General features: G+C 39.5%; 1 protein-coding gene across 1 annotated transcript in view; it reads right to left on the bottom strand.

The window, feature by feature from the left end:
* Nucleotides 1-22139, bottom strand: part of LOC146545183 (uncharacterized) — a 99728-nt gene that overhangs the window by 35669 nt on the left and 41920 nt on the right. Inside the window, exon 4 of the mRNA XM_085216835.1 lies at nucleotides 4877-4929. Coding sequence (XP_085072961.1) covers nucleotides 4877-4929 — 53 coding nt within the window. The remainder of the gene's footprint in view (nucleotides 1-4876; nucleotides 4930-22139) is intronic.

Raw genomic sequence — 22139 nt, 5'->3', positions numbered from 1 at the left:
CAAAGTAAACAGAACTGTGTGATATAAATATGATCTATAAAACCACAAGCTCAAGAAAGCCAAATCAGTTATTTCAGAGCTCAAACCTAATAGACTTGAAGGGATGCAGCCTAAATTCTGGAGCAGTGACTCCTCTCCCTCCATGCCATGTGTGTGCTGTGCTTCTCCACTGTCAAGGCTTAACAACTCTTAGTGGTTTTTCAAGTGAAAACAGGTTGTGACAACAATTTGTAGCAACTTCAGGGAAATCTTTTTCTAGCTAAGGGTCAAGGCTCTTAAACATATCTGGCAGGCTGTGGCCATATGTTAACAACTGTGTCAGTACTGTTCTTAATGTGAAGAAATAATATTATAGGTTGTATGAAACAGCTGTGAGTCATATATAGCCTTTTAGGATATATAGGTTCCCAACCCTGAGCTACAGAAACCAACCTCAGTTAGGGGAAAATAAAACCTAAATTAAGTCAGATAATGATTTGTTAATCTCCGAGTTTCATGTTAAGAAGAAGTATTATCAATGCAAAAATAGTCAAATAAGACTTTTTTTCAGCCAGCATCTCCACAGAAAGAAGTTTAAAATGATCATCCTCTGCCCACTGCTTATTCTTACCAACATCAAGAGATCAACATGGAGGCAGCCTGCAAAATCAGAAATAACAGTGTATTTAAGATGCTACATTCCTCCATTCCTCCTATTTGTCTGTGTCTGTGTTTGCAGGAGAGAGTTGAGGGAGGCATCAGTGAGAAACACTGCAACTCAGATACCAAACAGCTCTATGAACATGCATTTTATTAGCTTACAAAAGCACAGAAAATGAACTTCTGCCTTAACTCCAGTTTTCCAAAAAAAGTCCAAAACCAAGTGTATTTTATTGTTTTTTGTAAGGCAAGTCATTAGAAGTACAACAGAAAAATAAAATGGTGAAAAGGTTTTGCTACCAGGTGTCTTCCCATTGCAAACATCAGAAGTCTTCAGAAACCTTCAAGTTTTGAAGTATTAAGCAGATTGATTTAACAGACAGAGGTGAGGAAAGCAGGAACACATGCCATTTACCACTCAGCTTGATATGTATCTTCCAGGTCTTCTTAATACAGCTGCATAACATTCCAACATGGTACTTTTTTCTTTTTGTTTTGTATGCAGGGCAAGGAAGTGGGATTACAGAAAGCTCTGTTCAGTGTAGCAGATGAATGGAAAGGAAGGAGAGAAGCTAGGAGAACCCTGCTTCCTGCAGGCAGGGAATCCAAAACTGCTTAACTGCCCATCGTTTACACCAATGAAGTGCACTCAGCACTACATAGCTCCTACATACGTGATATTGGAGCATAAAAATTTCCCAGTGTTAATGATGGTGCCTGAACTTTGCGTTTGAAGCCATTATACCACAGCCAACTCATAAAATGCAAATCTAGTAACTGGTCTTAGCTTGCTGCTCTATTTGTAAAGCACACATTAAACTTACAGGTACTTTCGTATCTGACAAAAATTAAAAGTGCTCTTTTAAAAATATGAAGTGTTTTTTTTATCTTTACAAGTCATCTAGAAGACTGCATTGTCAAATAAAGAGTTTCTTTTTGAATATTTACTGCCTGTGTTAATGGCTACTTCACACAAGTCCAATAGCATTGACCTCTTAGTGGTTTGTCTCCTCCTGTGCTGCGTGCTAGTCAATCTCCTGAGAAGATGACAAATGCCTGACAAGGAAAATGGCTTTCCAGACCATTACTGGCAATATTCTTCTCTGCAAGCCATCCTTGTCATTCACTGTCCTCAGCTGCCAGAGGGAATGGCACAACATTCCATGAAATCTGTTTGCCTGCACACGTGCAAGGAGTGGGCTTTCTCCTGATGCTGTCAGACTCCTGAAAAGCCAAGATACTGATGTGTATTAAGTCTCAAGTAGGCACGGTCTCCTCACTGCACAACTAAAGATCGCAACTAAGACTCTTTCTCAAAGGTACACAAGTTAGCTGAACTTGAGCTGCCAAGGAAGGGCTTCCCCATCATCCTGTCAATTTATCAGATCACCCCAGGTCTTGACGTAACTGATCTACAGTTCAAAAGAGAACCATGACAGCTAAGACTCCTGCCAACTCTAGAAGTGTGCATACACACACACTCAGGAAAAATGGTCCCCAGTACTACCTTTTCTTATAGAAGTCATTAACAAGAATGAGAGTCAGCACAAAACACGACATTCTGTTGAAATCTTACAGAGTTTAAGTAATTTTTAAGCCCACCTTCAAGTGAAGAAGTTGTTCCCTATTGTGACTAACAGTAGCTACAAATACAAGGCTATTTTGTGTTATTACAATGAACAAGCTTGAAAACCATAAGGTTTACAAGCTGTAAAAGAACCTGATTAAAATGCTCTGATTATATGAAATTACAAATGCAAGGATCTTTTTTTCCCAAAACAAAGGTAAGAACAGATCTAATACATCTGCTAAAAACCTTCAGGGAAGAGCAAAGTCTCATCTCCTATCCTAAGGTACTTAACGATCAAGTACCTTAGATCCCAATTCTGAAGTACTTTTAAAAGGAAACACTCACAGAAGAAACTAGCCCCAAAACTTAACTGTTCTCATCAGTGCTCATCTACTTCAAGGACAATTCCATTATCTGATGTCCACTAAGAAAATACCAGAGAAACAACAGTATTATGGAAAGCTACAGAGTTTAAGACCAAGGTATTCTGTAATCCACAGTGAAACCTGGTGTTTTCATCCAAAGAAGATCCTGCAGCTGTGCAGAATTTGGGCAAACACACCTCTCCCTTGCCTTTGCACACATGATGCTCCCAGTGAGCTACTTAATGGCCTGCTTTGGCAAACCCAATAGACAGAACTTATTATGAGCCTCCTATCTGCTCCCAGTAACTAAGTGCTGATTTTAACAGTCTTCTCCAGCTGTCAGAAAGCCACAGAGATTATATAATGTTTGGCCACCCTCTGGAGACAAACAGAGCAGGCATAACAAAAATTTATCACCCTTGCATGTCTGATGATTTATTAAATTGCAATCAACATCAATGACTTCAGCATTCATTTTGGATTTTTCCCGACATATGAGCTTGCAGTTTCCAAACAATACTCTGATGGCAAACCCAAATAAATTCAAGCTCACAGCACGACAGACCACATACTGAAGCAGCTCACTACTGATAAACTTTCCATACATCTTCAGAACGTAAAAACTACAAATGGCACCGACTGTAAGTAGATATTAAAAACTATCCTGGATGAATCTTGTCTTATGATGCTATCCTGTGTGTGAAAAATCCTCCTGTGCCCACCACACCATCCACCAGCCCAGTGTGCAAATGCTTAGGGAAATTAAGGAAGCCCTTAGCAATTCCATTACCAAACGGAGTATAAATTCCAGTAAGTTTTTTCTACTTTTTTAAATGAAGACCTGTTTCAAATCACACTGCAACTTTGTCCTTTATCCAGCTAGGCATTTCTTAACATAGTTTAATATGGCACTCCAACAGAAAACGTAAGTTATATCAAGAGAAATCAGGATAGTAAGGAGCCAAATAGTGGTTCACCAGGGCCAACACAGATGATTGTACTGACTGTAGTTTTCACAATCCACGACACGTATTGCAGGGAAAAAAAGTGACCCACTTAAGAACTTTTCCATTTTTAACTCTGAGCACTCAGGGAATGCGCTAAGGAAACAATCATCCCACTGAATCATTTCAAGAATTTTACAGCCAAGAAGATTTATTACTGTAAAACAGGTCTTGGAAACAAGAATATTTGAAGAGACTCAGTAACTATTAAATCAGTGTGGAAAACATGATGCTGGAGGAATTGCATATGCCTGACACATGTTCTACCACTTTTTCTTTTAATCTTTCTTTCTCTTTTAAATAGAAAGTGCTTCTAAAAAGACGGTCTGTAGAACTGCCACAAGAAGGACATAGATAGTAAAATTACATTCACATGACTAATAGAAAAATAATGAAGAACCACACGACTGTTTGACAAACAGAAGGTATCAACAGTATCAAAATCTACACCTTAAAAACATACCCATCCCTTACTGAAAAAGTTGAGATGCGTTTTGCAGACAGATTGACTCAACAATATACAGAAAACCTCATGCAATCTTTTAATGAATCCTCTTGTTAAGCCACCATGAAACCCAATTCAGAACAATACCAGGTTTTTTATTACAACCGCTGTGTAGATGTTTATATCATATAGTACACGGTCTGTTCAAGACAGTTAAAAGCACACATCCCCAGCATCTACTACAAGTGAGTCAGAAAGATGAGCTGTAAGGCTTGCTATCTGAAAAACCACCAAAAAATGTCTTCCTTCATTGACCAAAATGGAAGAAACTCCTGTGCTAAACTGCAAACACATACAGTACTCCAAATAAATGTTATCAATACATTAAAAAATAATAATCAGTCTTAAAAGAAGTTTTAAGATTTCCTTGCACCAGCTGGTACTGTGAAGAACCTTACCACATTTTTGTGACCTCCAAACCCTCTCTCATCCTTCTTGCATATCTGTAGGTTCCTCTGAATCCTCAAGTTTTATCAGAAATGACTTAAGATAAACTGTCTCCCCCACAAACCTTTTCTTTCCACATTTTTGGGCCATCAGGGCTCTAAGAAAAGCAATAATGAAATTACAGGACACAATCCTGAGCAGTATCTTGACATAGAAATGAGAAACTATCTACTAAATGCATCTCACCCTTCGCCACAGGACTCAAAACCTGCTAACTCAAAACAGCTCAACAAAACACATGTACCTTACCGATACAGTCAAAGACAGAAGGAAAACTAGTAGTCCTCTCAATTAAAAATATTTTTTAATGTATATGATCACACTAAGTCTTTTTTGACTGACTTACTTTTTGAATTGTCCCTGGATGCTTGTATGACAACTCTGCCACCATTTCTTCCTCTGAAATACAAGAAAAAAGAAACACTGCTTTAAAAAAAGTATTTGCTTGAAGTTTCTCATTATATTGTTAACTAACTCTAGAAGCTTACTGTTTGCTTTTACTTGGTAATGGAAAAAAGTTCTGCTGTACATCTGAATTTCTCCTGTTTGGTCGCCAGAATATTTCTGCTACATGAAACTGCTCTACCAAGATGAATAGCAGAGTCTGCCTTGTGATATGTGCATAACACCAAAGAACGTGGAGAATTCTCAACTCTATTTCCGAGTTTGCAAAAAAAAATTCCTCCCAGCCACAGATAAACTGACAGAAAAATGCAAAGCAGCATTTATTTGCTCAAAGACAGCAACGCAGCATCACTACACACCCTATGGCTGTCCCCAGTCTTGTTTCCAACATCTGCTCCAAGGAAATGGGGATTTTTCTTCAGTTTTGGTCATACTTGCTAAACTCAAGTTTTAGGCACTCTAAAGCACATCAATGGCCATTGAGCATAAACAGGTTGGCCACTCTGTCCTCCTCTGCGCTTCAGATTCAGACTTGTAAAAAGGAAAAGTATGTTCATACCTTACTGGGAATTCACTGATGTTTGTAAAGCATTTTGAATCAATCAATCAAGAAAAACCTCAAACACATAAAAAGAAATTTAATTAGAGTTACGAAAGTATTGTCCTTAAACAGAATGCTCTAATGATACATTCTGTTTAGCCACGTAATTAGTAAACCTTTAGCAAAGCCAGCAGAAGAATTCCTCATTTTCTTTCCGTACCAAGTAGTGACCTGGGAGAACTACTCAAAACCACCACAAGGAACTGGTATGTTCAAGACAATGGAATAACTAGCAACAGAGGGATCGACTGGAAAATGAAGTAGATGACATTATGTCATTCAAGGTTAGCACTGTTAGCCTGCAAAGAGCAGTAACACGTAGGCACCAATAAAGAGATGGAAAGAGAAGGACAACAGATGAACAGCGACTCTGTCAAGAGCTAGCAATCAGCAGGGGATGACAGAGGGACAAGTAAAAAGACCTATCAAGCTGCTTAATTTCCCTTTACAGAAAGGGAAAAAAAAAAAACACTGGATGATGTGGTGGTTGGAGAAGGTGCAACAGTCACCACAGTCATCTGAGTCTGTTAGTTCTCATTCTCTCATGCTGCTTTTCCCCGAGCCAATAAATGAAGTACAGTCTCAAAAACTTACAGTAAAATCAAACGGAAGAACAAACACGAAAAATAAGACTATCACTGGTTCACAACAGAGACCATACACTGATCTTAGCACGTGGAATTCAGCCTTCAGCATCAGCAATAAATAAATAAAGCAGTGCATTTAGAAGAGTCTCTCTCCTAAGTTCATCAAGCAACTACATGTGAGAAGTGTTTTCTGAATCCTGCCTTAATCATCTGAAGTTCTAAAATCTCACTGTAAATGCATGCCTCGCTAGGAGGTATGAAATTCTCTGAGCCCTTTAAAAAGGGACATCATGAAATATTAAGCTATTAAACTTAATGAAGCAACAATAGAGCTTTATGAAGAATGTTTTTCACTAATGACCTGGCCACTGGTTTTGTTATGCCTGTCTGTAAAACATACAGCCAATATTTGTGGTTTAAAAAAAAAAAAACACAAAACAAAACAAGAACAACAAAAAAGACATTTCTGGCCTTAAAATGTTGATGTGACAAGAAAAAAAAACAAAAAAATAAACACCAAGTACAATGAGATGTACAAAGTAAAACCACACAAGTACAGATTTCATCCTACTCCTCCAGATTTTAAATAGATGATCGTATTTTGGAGATGGGTGTGATTTTATCCAGCTATGCCTCTTCACAATTGGCAACTGCATTTCGTTCAGTGGCTTCTTATTCCAAATTCTAGTTGAAAATAGATCTCACAATAGAGTCCTACAGCTGAATATACTCTAGGGGAAAACTATTTCCTTTAATTTATTTCAAATTCATTTGCATGACAGTATGTCATTAGTATGTACCAAAAAAAAGTATCATATGAACAGAGAAAGAACTCCATACCCACAATTTAAGTTCACATCTCACAGTGGGAATGAGCTTGTAATTTAAGCACAAACCTGCTGTGTTTGGATTTTGTTGTTGATCTTTTTTATTAGTAGTAATATTATCTAAGAAGAACCGTTAACTGTCCACAGACAGTAACTATTCACATATCACATCAACAGAAAATACCACAAACACGATTTCTTAGATACCCCAAATCTTCTAAACAGCTAAAAAGAGCCAAATGGACAAGCTGGCACAGGCTAAAAATAACTGGTGTGCTACAACACCATGAAAACAGCTCAAGTACAAAGGGAGGTCATCCCCCCTTACCGATTAACGAGAAATAAAGGAGAAGGAAATGCATTCAATTTGTAACTCCATCATCAACCTCGTTGTCCTGGAAACACTTTCTGCAAGAGAAGTGGTACCTAACTACTAAAAACATCTTCTACCACTACTTTTTTCCTCCTTTCTGCAGTGCTCTGTTTCATAAATAGCCAGCAACAAATATTTCTCATAAAACAGCATATAAAAACTCATCTCTTGCTCCTTGAAGAAAATATATCGTTCCACTTGAGCATGTGGTACTTACAGGAATACCAGGTCTGCATGAAGCCTTTGGAAAGAATTCTAATTTTGCTGTTGTTAGAATGACCTACTAACTGAACCTTTCACTTTGGGAACATGCAGTACTGGTAAAAGGTAATTGCTGATTTTAGAGCACCACATTTTTTCATGAGAGCAGAGCGAGAAATCTGAAAGCATGCTCCATTTTCACAGAACGAAAAAAAAAACAAACAGCAAACAATGCTGCATACTCTGCCAGAAAGGCCCAAACCCTGCTTCTAGGTGGGAAAAAGCCCAAACATACAGCAAGTGGAATCCTTGACAAGAAAAACATTTGCTGCATGGTCTCCCCTTCCCTTGACACAGGCTGCTCCCTGACCTACAATCAGCTTTTTCCTTCCATGCAACTTATCAGAAACACAGCACCAAGGACCCAGCTCTAACATCAATGATCCATCATCCCAAATACTCCGTAAGTAGTGTTAAATCACAGTTATCGAGTACACTGAGTTGGAAGGGACCCATGTGGATCATCAAGCAGCATCCAAAATCCAAATCCTATGCCTGAGTGAAATCTAAATGCTTCCTCAGCTCCAGGCTGTGCCCACCACTCTCTGGTGCAGAACCTTTCCCTACCATCCCCTGACCCCACTTCAATTCCAGCTGGTACGGTCGCCTGGTTTTATTTTACAAGAATACAGAAAATTAACAGAAAAGGTCTTGGGAGTCAGGCTCCCCACAAGAGTAAAATATGCTCCCTGATGTGCAAAAGCCCAGCAGTTACATCAGAAGAAAGAAATCTACGTTCAGGCTTCAGCCAGAGAGGTGAGACTGACTTCATATCTTGTAACAGCACCTCAGCACCAGCTCTCAGAATATTTGGGCTGAGAATCCTCTTCCCATACCTGCAGATGACCAGCACTGCAGCAATGCAACAAGTCAAACCATCAAAAAATCCATATATATCCTGATTGCACACATTAGGTTGTAAGGTCAGTGTATGCATTTGAAAGTGAATGGGACAAATTTCCAACTTAAGTTCTTAAGGCAATGTGTTACTGCATTACTGTCCACAAATGAAAAAAAAAAAAAAGTTAAGAGCAGAATTTTGATGGCCTCCCATTCCAAAAGAAAGCCCTACGCACAGCAACCTAATGGACAAAGTGGGTGTGGGGCTGGTAAACGTGGTAGGCAAGCTTTCTTACCATAGAATGGTTTGTGTTGGAAGGGAACCTTTAAGATAGGGTTCCAACCCCCTGCTATAGCAGGGACACCTCTGACTAGACCAGGCTGATCAAAGCCACCATCCAGCCTGGCCTTGAATGCTTTCAGGAAAGAAGCATTCTTAACCATATGCCTACTGTCCCTCCCTCAGAAGTGGCCTCTGCATCACTCTGATCTCTGGAAGATGCCCAAGTTCTGCGTGGAAGAGCACTAATTGATCCAGGATAAAATTGTGGCAGGGGTATGCTGTCTGTTTTAAGCGATGAATTACCGTATCTTGGTACCCAGAGCTGCCTGTGCCCTTGCTTTCTCTGTTTACAGTGGTGGTTCTTTGGTACAGTTCTTTATGTTCTACTTCTAGAGAAGAAAACACATTTTCAACTTTCATATTAAATAAAAGCTGGTTTTTAGAAATAAGACACATCTGGGAAATGCCATTTGTTTCAGATCTAAACTTTTAATTCCACATTCTTCTGTACAATCATCTTGCTAGGCAGTCCAGCTGATACAACAGTTACATCACAAGCAATAAGCTGGATCTGGCCTAGCAGAACACAGAATCATTAAGGTTGGATAAGACCACTAAGACCATCATCTAGTCCAACTCATCCTCACCATCCCCATTAACAGCGTCCCTCAGTGCCACATCCACCCTTTCCTTGAACATCTCCAGGGATGGTGACTCCACCACCTCCCTGGGCAGCCTGTGCCAATGCCTCGTCATTCTTCCTGAGAAGAAACATTTCCTAACATCCAACCTGAACCTCTCCTAACATGATTCAAAGCTGTTACCTCTCCTCCTATCAAACCATTGTAATAAATGTAATTATTTAAACAACTTCAAATTCTTACATACAGAACTGTCTGTGTACTGAGTAAATTTTGCCTTTGATACTCTCACTCACCCCACCCATGCATATTGTTTTCAAATCAAATTCCAGAGTTTGTATTGCTCTCAAAGAGAAACACCATAATTCACTCCATTTTCAAACGAGATCTGTTAATTACCAAAGTTGGCAAAGTCCAAAGGTGTCTTAGATCCTTCAAAGACCTATGAATACATACAGTCAGGTCCACCAGTTTATTTAGTGCGATATCTACTTTTTAGTATCAGTCTTTGGCAAGAAGGAGGCCTGCATCAATGCCACATATCACTCTTTTTGTACTTCAGATTTTATATTAAACCTACCTGATATGCTTGTATATAATTATTCAATTGTGTGTTCTTGTTTTAACTTCCAAATGACTTATTCAACACTAAGTCAGATCTCTGTGCTTCACTTCCCTTTTCATCTTGCATTTTTATTTCAGATGCTTTGTTAACTCTCAGGTGCCTCTACGTATTCTTTTATTGTCTTGATTACCTGTATGCTTCTTTATAAAGTTATCTCAAATCTTAAGTAAGGATCTAATTTACAAACTAGATTACAGACTAGAGCTGCTACTAATAAGCTACCACCACTAACAGACCCCAAAGCCTTCAGATCTCCATCTCTCACAACCTTGAGCTAAATGCTACACAACATTTCCCAGCAGCATCTATCATACAAAAATAAAGATTCTTATCTACTCAATTAAGGATCCAACTCTCCAGGCAGCATTTATTTCACAGTCTCAATATTCATCACAAATGTGTGATCAAGTAGGCAGTCAACATCTACAAATTCTGTCTTAACACGTCAAACATCGAAGGGGGTTGAGCATCTTATCCTCCATACCACACACAATAAAACGCAACAGCAAAGACAGAGAGGAGGATGATATTTCAGAACTCTGTACGAGCATGTAAATTTAACATTACGAAAACTGTGGTGCCTTAAGGTTACCAGCAGCGTTTGCATATGGCACAAATGCTGAATTCTGTCAAACTATTTCCAGTAAATCCATTTCTTTCCCCTCTCAGCAATGGAGACGCATTTTGTGAATACAGATCTTGGTATTTTGCACTCTCTCGTTTGAAACAGAACGTGTTTACCAGCCATCTTTTAAGAGTATTTAGACTCCTCCTGCTATGGAACAAAACCATATCATATCTCAGAATGGAAAAACATTTCTCTTTCCCTCTCCAGCCCCCTACTTTAGACAAAAGTTCTGTGAAACAGCAAAGTAACCCTAACCCTTCTTAACAACCACTGTGATGCAGCACAGTGACAGAAAAAGGCTGGTTGTGACCTGAGAAGATTCACTTTTTAAAAATCTAGCATCTGCAGGCAACTTCCAGTAGAGCTGATTATGTTCTGGATAGGACAAGCACAGAATGATGCAATGGCATTTCACTGCAGTGAAGAGCAGAGACAGGAAAAAAGGAAAAAGGGTATGAACAGGAGAGAGTATGACTGTTTATGAGGGTGCATAGTGATAGGACAAAGGGGAATTGTTTTAAACTAAGACAGGAGAGGTTCAGGTTAGATATTAGGAGGATGTTTTTCATGCAGAGGGTGGTGACAAGACTGAAACAAGTTGCCCAAGGAGGTTGTGGATGCCCCTGGATCCCTGGAGGCATTCAAGGCCAAGCTGGATGTGGCTCTGGGCAGCCTGGTCTGGTGGTTGGCAACCCTGCACATAGCAGGGGGGTTGAAACTCTATGATCATTGTGGTCCTTTTCAACCCAGGCCATTCTACGATCTATGATGGTATGAACTTGTAGGACAGTGTGACAGCCTGACAAAGCTGTTCCACCTCCCACTTAATGCAAAGCAAAACAAAAACCAAACCCTCATCCTCTGTAGATTACTTTTACTCTCAGTCTAAAATCCTATAAAATACATAATAAAACTGACACAATTTAAGACATCCACTAATCACTTGAGGTTATTTTTCATTTTACTCATTGTGATGTCCATTACCATATGGATTTACACCAGTTTTTTCCACGCAAATATTTCCAGTGAAGTCAGTGGGGATTCAACAAGGCCATGACCACAATATAAATAGAAATCAGAGAATAGTATTTCCATAAGAAACTGCTCAGGGTTATTGGATTAACAGGCACTTACAAGTGACTCAGGCTGACACAGCCTATAGTAATCCAATCTATTTGTAATAAAAAATTTCAAGAGAAACCTTAAATTTAGAAAATCACCCCTCTGGATTCTCACATGTCTGGTTTTATTACATGAAATCACATTAGCTACTCCCTCCAAATGAGAAGGCAAATAAATTAAGAGATGAATTTTAGTCATTCTTTTTATACCATCAGTGCAGTATGTTCTTACAAGTACTAGCTGCCATGCAGAGCAGGAAAAAGGAGCCCTGAGTGGAAATGTGCGCAATTTGTGCATCCTCCAGTCCTGAACACACACACACACACACACACACACACACACTCTCTGCATCAAAAAGGACAAAGAATAAGTCACTATAGTCTTTTTCACTACATCTTCCTTGATAAAATTAAAGCAGAAAGCTGGATGCATTATGGCAATCGTCATTGATTCCTTCAGTCTGTACACTGGTTTTGACTTCTAAATTTGCATTTCTTGAGGAGCTTTACTTCTCCGTATGGGATCAACTATGACTTAATACATACTGAGGTGTTCTGGCACAGATAACTGAAGTATCAGTGCTTTACTGAAGTCCTGAAGGATGCATTCACAGCTATCACACCTCCCTGAAGAACAGGGTGGCAAGCAGGGAGGCTGCTGCTATTATGTACCACACTACCATATATATTCCTTTGCAGCAAGTATTCAGCATTTGATATACTACCTCTTAGAGTACTGTAAAGAAAAACAGTCTAAATCATTACTCATTAGAAAGTTGCAAATATAAGTAAAAGCAATAATGGCCAAAGCATGCCCTAGGGACATGTAATTCTGACTGTGATCTTTTATCATTGGTTACTGCAAATACTGTAACCATAACCTGTAAGATAAGACACTTGAGAGTCATATCTCATCATCCTCAAAGCAGACACAGATCCATAGAGTTCTACATCACTGAGCATGCAGATGGAAAAAACTCACATCTTCAAGAATCAGTTGCACATTAGTGAGGACAACAAAAGCTTTCCCCATACCAACTTGAAGGCTGCTGCAACAGTTGCTATTTAGAGAACAGGAGCTCTTTCCCATTCCATCTAGCTCAGTCAGATCAAAGGCAACAGCACATACCTAAGTGCATCATAAGCAAGAGGCTCATCTTCATCTTTTTATACACACTTCCTTGATGCATACACTCCCACTCAAACAATTTCCATTAATGGCTCCTGCACAATCCTAAAAAGCAGTATGTTTAAACCTTGGGCTAACTAAATTAGGGTGATCTACGTTGTAATTAAAAATCAGAGGGAAACCCATGAACTCTACTTGCACCACAACTCAAAATATGCCCTCACGGAGCCTCAACACAACGTAAGGGTTAAAAAACAACCAGAGTATGTTGTGACCATCTGAGGGCTTGTCTGAGGGCACCCAGAGTAAAGATCAAAAATTATCCAGCAGCCATGGTCTTCCGATCCTTGCGCTACATATGGAACAATTTCAATGTACAGCTACACTCTCCTAGCTGGAAAGGTAACAGAAATGATCTGAGGATGCAGGAGGACATAACAGAAAGCAAAATGGCAGGGCACAAAGGGGACAATTCATGATACAGTCTGTCTGAAAAACAAAGTTAAAATGCAATACAAAATGGGATTTCTTAATGGGGTTTTTCTTTGAAGTTTTTTTTTTTCTTTTTACATGTAACCTCTCTACCCTTGTGCATTTTTCGTATTTGTTCTTCAAGAAATTTTAGTCTCCACCTTACAGTAAAACACTTGGAAAATTTTCAAATTCTTAGATTTTGTGCTAGTCCTAACTCGTAATCATTCTGGCCTTGCAACCATGGTGTGAAATGTACTGAGCTAGACAGCTGGCAAGGGGTGGGTGTGAAGAGTGGGGGTGGTATTGGTTTTTTTTTTTATTATTATTATCTTACTTCTGATGCTCAACCCTTCTGCCCTACAAAATCCATATTTGCAAATAGGAATGAAGATGATTCTTCCACTTACAGCTATTTGGTTTGATTCTAAAAGCATCTGCACCTTTAACTGCAATGAATGAATCCACTTCTCTTCAAATTTACTTTGGCGACTAAAATAGAATTATTTCCAGACTGTAGCCCTGACCAAGATATAAAGTTTCAATGCTCAAAAAATTGCTTTGTCCATGTAAGGCTCTGTCTCTAATAATTTAAACCTCCTAAAAACTCTTAAAAAGACGCTGAGAAATGCTTTACAAGGAAACCTATAAACAAAAAAATTTCCTGAGTTCACAGTGCTGTTACCAAACTAAGATTTTGCTGAAGTTCCATGAAATGATTGCTAATTTTTCAGGTGAATGCGTGGCAAGTTTTGACTGAAACCTTAAATCCTATTTCACCAGCATACTCATGCCTAAATTTAGTACTCCACTTCTTATCGCCAGTCATAACAGCGAGCTGCTTTGGCTCTGCAGGTTTCAGAACACAGTCAAACCCAAAACTGAGCATAACTGTGGCTGACGGAACTCAGCCCTGGACTGAGAAGGGGGGAGGGGGGGGGGAAGTTGAGACAATCCACAAACTTACTTAGCTTTCAGTACACAAGTGGGCACTGGCCACAGTGCTGTGCCAGGCCAAGGCCTGTGCACTCGGCCCCTTTTTATGCACTCACGTCACACATTCTGAGTTGCCATCATGTGCTGAGCAAATTTGCATAGCCTCCCTACAAAGTAGTGGAAGGTCAGAACACGAGAACAGCCAACTTGTGCCAACTTGGTCAATTATTGTTTTCATAAACCTTTTACATAACAATGCTTTAAAGGTCACTATCCTCACACATGTGACAAGAACTGTGCAAAGCAACACTGGGCTGATGTCTGGATTGTTTTCCCAAAGGAACATGTTCAAAGGCACACGGTATCACTATTTCAGCCTCTGTAATATTTTCTTTAGACAGTTCCAAATTGTCTCCGTGAGAAAACATTATCTTGTGTACGTCCCATTGAAAAGATTAATCTGTTCAACACCTGATGATTCACTCACCCACATGTTAAAGTCCACATGAAGATGACTCATTCCGTCCAAAAGAATAATCACCCGGGATACCAAAGTCCCCTCATCTTTTCCAGACCTGATAAACTGCTTTCTTATGCAAAGTAAGTGGATGATAGGCTTTCACATTACTGCACGTGTGACATGAACAGCCAGCAGAATCAAACTGGGCCCTGGCAATTTTATAAACAGTCTTGAATCTGCAGGTGTCAAGTGTGGCAGAGAAGACAACAGTGCTTTGCAGTGACCTCGTGGTAGATGAAGGCAAGTTATTCCAATCCTACCAAATGCAAGTCAGCCATGATTTCAAAGGAGACACGGCCAACTTCTTTTCAGTGGTCTACAGGTCAGGGTGAGAGAAAACATCCATCAAGTGGAACACAAGAAGTTCCACAACAATATGAGAAGGGACTTCTTCACAGCAAGGGTGACAGAGCACTGGAACAGGCTGCCCAGGGAGGTTGTGGATTCTCCTTCTCTGGAGATATTCAAGACCCCCCTGGACACCTACCTGTGCAGCCTGCTGTAAGGAGCCTGCTTTGCAAGGGGGCTGGATGCGATGATCTCTGGAGGTCCCTTCCAACCCCTACAATTCTGTGATCAAAGAAGGAATACAGGCTGCTCCTCTGGAACGTGGATGTTTTCTGCCTAGGAAAAGCTCTGAAGTGAATCATCTCCACGTGAAGTGCTAGCAAAGGGCAAAGGCGTGCTGATGACACCATCTTGCAGTGCTGATGAAACAAATCTAGCTCAATTCAAAGCCAGAACTTCACATCCAGCTCTGATAGCCACCCTGCAAAGATACTGAAGTAGTGACAACTGTTTGAAGAAAGATTGCAGGTAACAGGCTGCAATATAGACCCCACGACGCCAGGTGAAAAGAGCAAAGCCATTCTATTAATGAGAAGATGAGGATGTGACCCAGTTTTTAATAAACACCTTGTGAATATCACAACAAGCAACGCCTGCAATCCTTGTAGAGAAAAGTACAGCAAAATACTATGGTAGGAAGCTGAAAAAGGTCAGCTTTGAAGTAACTTGTCTTTTTTTTCCTCCATACCATTGTTAAATACTTAGCATGGAAAAAACAGAAGATTTACTACTGTTTGATGCATTAGGATTAGACAGCTTTCTTACAAACACTCAAAGCCTCACTTTTTGGGAAAAATTCTCATTATCATACATTTGAAACCAAATTAATCTACAGGACTGTTATAGAGACATGAATCTAAAACTTCATTGCAAGCTTGATATGAAATTGTAAAATTACCTTTGAAGTTGTTTCTATGCAATGCTTACTGCTGTGTGCCACCTAAAGATGAACTGTCCCCTTCTGACTTTAAAGCAGCACTTTAAGGACTAAGGGAACAACTACATGCAAAAAACACAGGTCGCAAAAATACCCAATTCATTACTTTTTTCTCCTCATAACTTCAAGAGGTAACATGGAAGTTGAAGTTAAGATAGGAAGGAAAGGAAATAAAGGAGAGAAACAAAAAAGCGGAGACTTCAGCTGTGCATTACTAAAATATGATGAAAATTTACATAAAAGAGGACATCAGCCACAAAACAATTAACAAGTGAAAACATGAAAACATGCTTTTTGCTTTCATGATACAAATCCCTCCTTCTATTCCTCCCATCATCCAAACATTTCATCACCATCTTTTATGATTCCCCAAAACCTGAGGTTTTGTCTTGTTTTGTTTTTTTTTTTTTACTGAAGCTGAGATAATACCAGGAAGAATTAAGTAAGGAGTACACAGTTCAATAATCATAGGATCTCCCAGCTAGAAAAGACCCTCAAAATCACTGAGTCCAACCATCAACCAGACCAACAGAATTCCATCACTAAACTACATCCCTTATAGCCATGTCCATCTCTCTCCTGAATACCTCCAAGGATAGGGACTGCAATGCATCCCTGGGCAGCCCATTCTAGTGGCTGGCCAACAAGCTCCATCAAGAAACTCTTCCTGATATTCAATCTACATTTCCCCTGGTATAACATGAGAGCATTCCCTCACACATTAATGTGTGCAAAGCAAATAAAATATCATAGAAGATACATTTTTAAAAGAATGTACTCTACCTACACAGCTGGCTGTGCCAGTGTGCAAAGAGCCCATCTGTATCACCTGATATGGAGTAAACTACAAGAGAGGCAAAAGGAAAGGACTCACGAACATCGCAAACACATCCTGATAAATGAGCAACAATAGAAGAAATACTGCAGGAAAGGAAGGCAGTTATTTGACACTAAGAAGAAAAATAATGGATGAAAACTTGGAAATTAAGAAACAAGAGAAGCAGAATCAAAACCAGGCACTGAACTGTATCCTACCCTTGATGTATACTGAAATATTCTAGAAACTGTGCTGTGAGCAGGCTGTCTAGCAGCTCTGACTGAAGATGGAGAAGTTGTTCTTCAGGAACTGGAAGTCATGTCCTGCAAGTATTCAAGGTTAAGTATTTCTTACTATTTTCTATTTTATACCAGGTCTTACATTTCAAACTGTTCTACAGAAACACGTAGTTCCATCTTCTCTGATGCTCAGACAGCTTAGGAGTGCAGATCATTCCTGTTTTATTTCCCATTACTCCACTGCAATCACTACAGAGACATCTGAACCTACCCACCCCTCTACCTCCTGTAGGAAGTAAATTTACACAGTGCTAGACAAGGCATCAATTTGATATGCTTTCAATTCTGTAATTCAAATAAATTAGTCAGAATAAAGCACAACTCACTCATTTTTAGTCTTGAGTCATCCTAAGTTTCTGGATTCATGTGTCAGACTATCTGTATGCTCTGAAGAAAACATCGGAATACATCCATTTCTTACCATATTCAAAATTATGAAATGCACATTTTCATTTCTGGAAGTGAAACTTCCAGGCTGGCAGCAATAACTGGTCATCGTTTTCATTTTGTATTGAAAAAAAATTAATAAAGCATCCCTACAGAATATGGTACTTTTGAATAGTTAGATGGGCCACATGAGATAAAAGCAGGCAGAGTCCCTTCCTAGTTTGTCCAGAACCTAACTACAGATTTTGAAGAGAACAAAAAAACAGTGTTGAGAGATGAGAGCAAGTCCCTTCACACAGGCCTGAGCCATGGGCTACACATACAACACAAAAGCTACATCCTGCTGCACGTGCTGTACTTAACAGATGAAATACTTATTAGTTCTGCGCCCGATGCCAGGAGGAGAATTCTTCACCTCCTTCTAATAATTCCATTTTATTCCAATTCAGTGCTCTGCAAAAACTCAAATGCATTGTTTTTATGTAATAACCATCAGTATCTCATTTAATCAGCAAGGTTCGATTTTCACTCTTTTATGACACAATCCTAATTCCCAGAACAATACATCCCTTCCAGAAGCCCAGAACACCAGTATTTCTGGCGAAATTATTTCAGGAGTATTCAGCACGTTACTCAGCCTTGTAATTTCATGACAAGGCGTGAATTGCTCAGCATTTTTCTTAAAACTCCTGTTAACAGAATTAAGAATTATCAAGCTACATAAAAACTTCAGATTTTTTGTCTCCAAGGCAGCTCAGAGATTAGTGAAAATTACCTAACGTTCTCCCCTATAACATAAAAAAAGGCACATAAAAAGAGCTCAAAATGTTCTTTTAAAAGTCTTACTAATTTAAATCAATTATCAAAACACTAGCAGACTAATTGTGCTCCAATACTTTTAGAACATTGACTGTTCCCATACGTTCCTGTCAGGTCTTCCTTACTGAGGAAAAAGTGCTCTTTCGTATCAGTTTTCCATCCTTTTCAAGATTACAAGCATCTGATGTTATCATTAAAATAAATATTTTTGTTTTTAATACAGTGTATGAATTGAACTAAAACATTTCCATATGAGATCACTGCACCAGCCACTATCAGATCAGCATGCAGCAAAACCAGCAGGAATACTTTCCTACCCATGAGAGCAACACACAGCACTTTCCATTTACTGCTTCAAGCTCGTCATGAATTCGTCCTAAAACGACCTTCTGGAGAGACATAGCTGGGAGATGCAATGTTTCTCTTTATCAAACGCCTACAACAAACAAAAAGGAGGCGTCTTAAATACTAGTTCACAGCTAATAAACATAGGCACACGGTCCACAACTTTTGGACCACACATGTGGACTCCGAAAGATCAGCATATATGTTAAAAAGTCTGAAGTCTACAGATCGATGTGAATGAACTGTTACATTTAAAAGCTGCCCAGACCAGCTGGATGTCCAATCCAGTATACAAGCTTCCAGAGCTGCTTACAAAAACTCACCTTTTACTCTCCTTGTTCACTGGATACCAAACTCTGCACCAGGAACAAGGCCCACAACTGCTTAGGAAAACAGCTGGACAAAGCAGTGTTAATACTGAGGATGACCAGCAGTTTCAATGACCACTCACCAAATGCTTTCCCAGGCCAAAAGCCTCCCAACCATCTTGCACTGGCATGTGGTACAACAAACTTTGGGTCTTTTGTAGAATAAGGGCTCCAAAATGGATCCCTTCACTGAATTCAAATCTCAAACTGCAGTTCTGTTGATGTATATTTTAACACAACCTGTGTGCTGGCATTATACCAGCATATGGTATACCAGCATACCACCTGTGTATGTTTAACTTGGAAGAGCTTTAAATGAGAAAAGTACCACTAGAAAAAAAAAAAAGGGCTTATACAGAAAAGGGATTTATTTTTTTTTTTTGTTAAATGGAGCGAGGTCACTCCAGATCAAACACAAAGATTCCTCTGCACAATTATCTTTAGACTGCTTTTCCATGGCAGAACACCAAGGAATTAGAACTGCGAAGGAAGCCAAAATTCTCTGTTTAGAACAACAATCACAAAAAGAAGAGCAAGCCCTGCTACTTGCTGTTTGAAATTACTTCTGCAAGAAGTGACCCTGGATAAGTCTCCCTTTAGCTCTATGAAAATCAGACATCAGACGAGGCTCATCATGTAAGCCCTTCCTCACAATCCTTGGGGATCAGATGGATATCACCCTTCACAATGCTGGTTAGCTGAGATGAAATCCTGGAGTCCAGAAGAACCAGAGCTCTGCAGAAACTGTATTTGCATTACAAATTTGAAAAGAGGTTGTTGTAAACAAGACATAGGACATACTGTATCACAGGCAACAATACCTCAGCAGAATGTGAAATCCTTCATCAAGCATCCAGAAGAGAAAATACCAGAAATATCTTACTGAAATAAAACTGGGATTCTGTTGAAGATAAAACTGGACAATTTGAAAGAAACAAACTCCAAATAAACAAAAATCCCATTATTTGCTGACAGCTGAGCGGTCCTGGAGACTGTGCAGCGTTAACCTCTTTCTTTTCATGCAGGCCTCAATTACAACAACAAATCCTTACCACTGACTTCTGTGTAAGCAAGGACTATCTGTCCACTTCCTTTAGAACTATAAGAAATACTCAGCAACAGAGCTGGAAGCTAGCATATCCTAAAGAAATCGAAATATTGCTCTACAAATTCCATGTGAATCTTCTTTTCAAAACAGCTAATCCAATCCAAGAACTCTGTAACCTCTCATATGTGGAGCAGACAACTCCTCATGCGAGTATTCTCTTGGACCACAAAAATTTCATGTTAATTTTTCTTAATTCCTGGGAGGCATTAACTGAAAACATCCTTCATCTTATAAGGTCTGACACTATCCCTGAACACTTGTATCAAATCTACATTTATTTGATGGGAACAAAGTCACAGTGTGGTCATGGGATCCTTCAGCTCTCCAGAAAGTACCATCTTTCCCCAAATTAAGTTAGTGACATGGGATCAGTGAATGCTACCAAAGTGAACAACTGCTTTCAGCCCCATTCCAGACATCTTTTGGTAGGCATGTTCAACCTACATACAAACCAAGACCTGCTTTCATGCAGCTGAAATAAAACCCAGCAGCACATTATGTAATCTACATAGTTTTTAGACCCGTCTGCATTCTCACAAAGCACAGACCTGAGGAAGCAGCAGACAGAACAAAAAGGAACAGAAAAAGTTCAACTACCCCAGCCCAAAAGCTGCTAAGGAGTCTGCATTTGCACACTTACACAGTATTGTCCATTCACCCACACAAATCTGAGCTTCAGCATGTACTCTCGTACTGCTTCAAGTAAAACACCACGAAATTTCCAGCGACTCAGATCAGTCATTTGGATGAACGATCTCTAACTAATATGCTAAAACACTTTTTGGAAATAACTCAAAAGGTTTTTTTTGGGGGGGTAGTGTATGAATAACTCCAGAATGACACAAACTCATCTTAGAAACCTCAAGAACAGCTCGACAGCTATATCGCTGCTGTCTATACAGAACAACCACAAAGCGATAATACAGAAATTAAATCTCACCTTACAGGACTGATTCAACTCACTTAATTTCATCAGTTGAAGACGCACAGTTCTCATTCATTAATGCATTTTCTACAACTGCAGAACTGCATTGCTACTACTTTACCCAGACCTCCCTGAGACCCTGCAGCATGAATACAAAAAAGGAGTTAAATAAAGCAGAAATACAAGCAGTATCTGCCCACGTCTCTAGCATATATACATTTGTACTTGCTCACTTTAAGTACAACACTATGAACTGTACATTTCATGGCCAAGCTGTCCCACTGTATTTACAACAGTATTGTAAATGCCATTACAGTGATTTATCAAGTTACAGATCTCTATGTTTAATCTTAAATTCTACTCTCCCTTTATCTCTCAGGTCAGCCAGAAAGCCATACTGTCATTTCACCAAGCCACCATGAGCCTTCTTTGCCCTGTGTCCTGGGATACAGTCAATTATCTTTTTACAAGGTTGTAAGATGCTCTGTTCTGGATTTTTTATTAAAATAATGGGGATAACATACCAATGCTAGGCAGTATTTATAGAGTCAAGAACTTCAGTTTCTCTCACACCGTCACGAGTTAGCAGCTGGAGGTGCACAAAGAGCTGGAGTGCATCACAACAGCTGACTCAAACTGGTTAAAAGTATATTTCATACCATACAGTATCCTGCTTGGCATTAAAAGCTGGGATGAAGGAAGACGAAGAGGGATGCTCAGACTGATGGCATTTGTCTTCCTAATAAATGGTTATCTGTGATGAGCCCTGTTTCTCTGGAAGTAGAGAGTAAATTCCTTATTTCCCTTTGCTCACATTCAGAGCTTGTGCTTTACCCAGTAAGCTCAACCCATGAGTTCTCACACTTCTACCTTTCCAATTCACTCCCCCACCCCACCTGAGAACAACAGCAAATGTCTGCATGGTGCTGAGTTGCATGTCCCAGTGCTCAAGATAGCAAACTTCCTCAATCATCATGATGACTGATGACCACCCTCCAGTTCAAAGTA

This window comes from Meleagris gallopavo, chromosome 1 (assembly GCF_905368555.1).
Source record: "Meleagris gallopavo chromosome 1, MGAL_WU_HG_1.1, whole genome shotgun sequence".
Taxonomy (NCBI): domain Eukaryota; kingdom Metazoa; phylum Chordata; class Aves; order Galliformes; family Phasianidae; genus Meleagris; species Meleagris gallopavo.
Note: the sequence above shows the minus strand (reverse complement) of the source record. Positions and strands in the feature narration are given on the sequence as shown.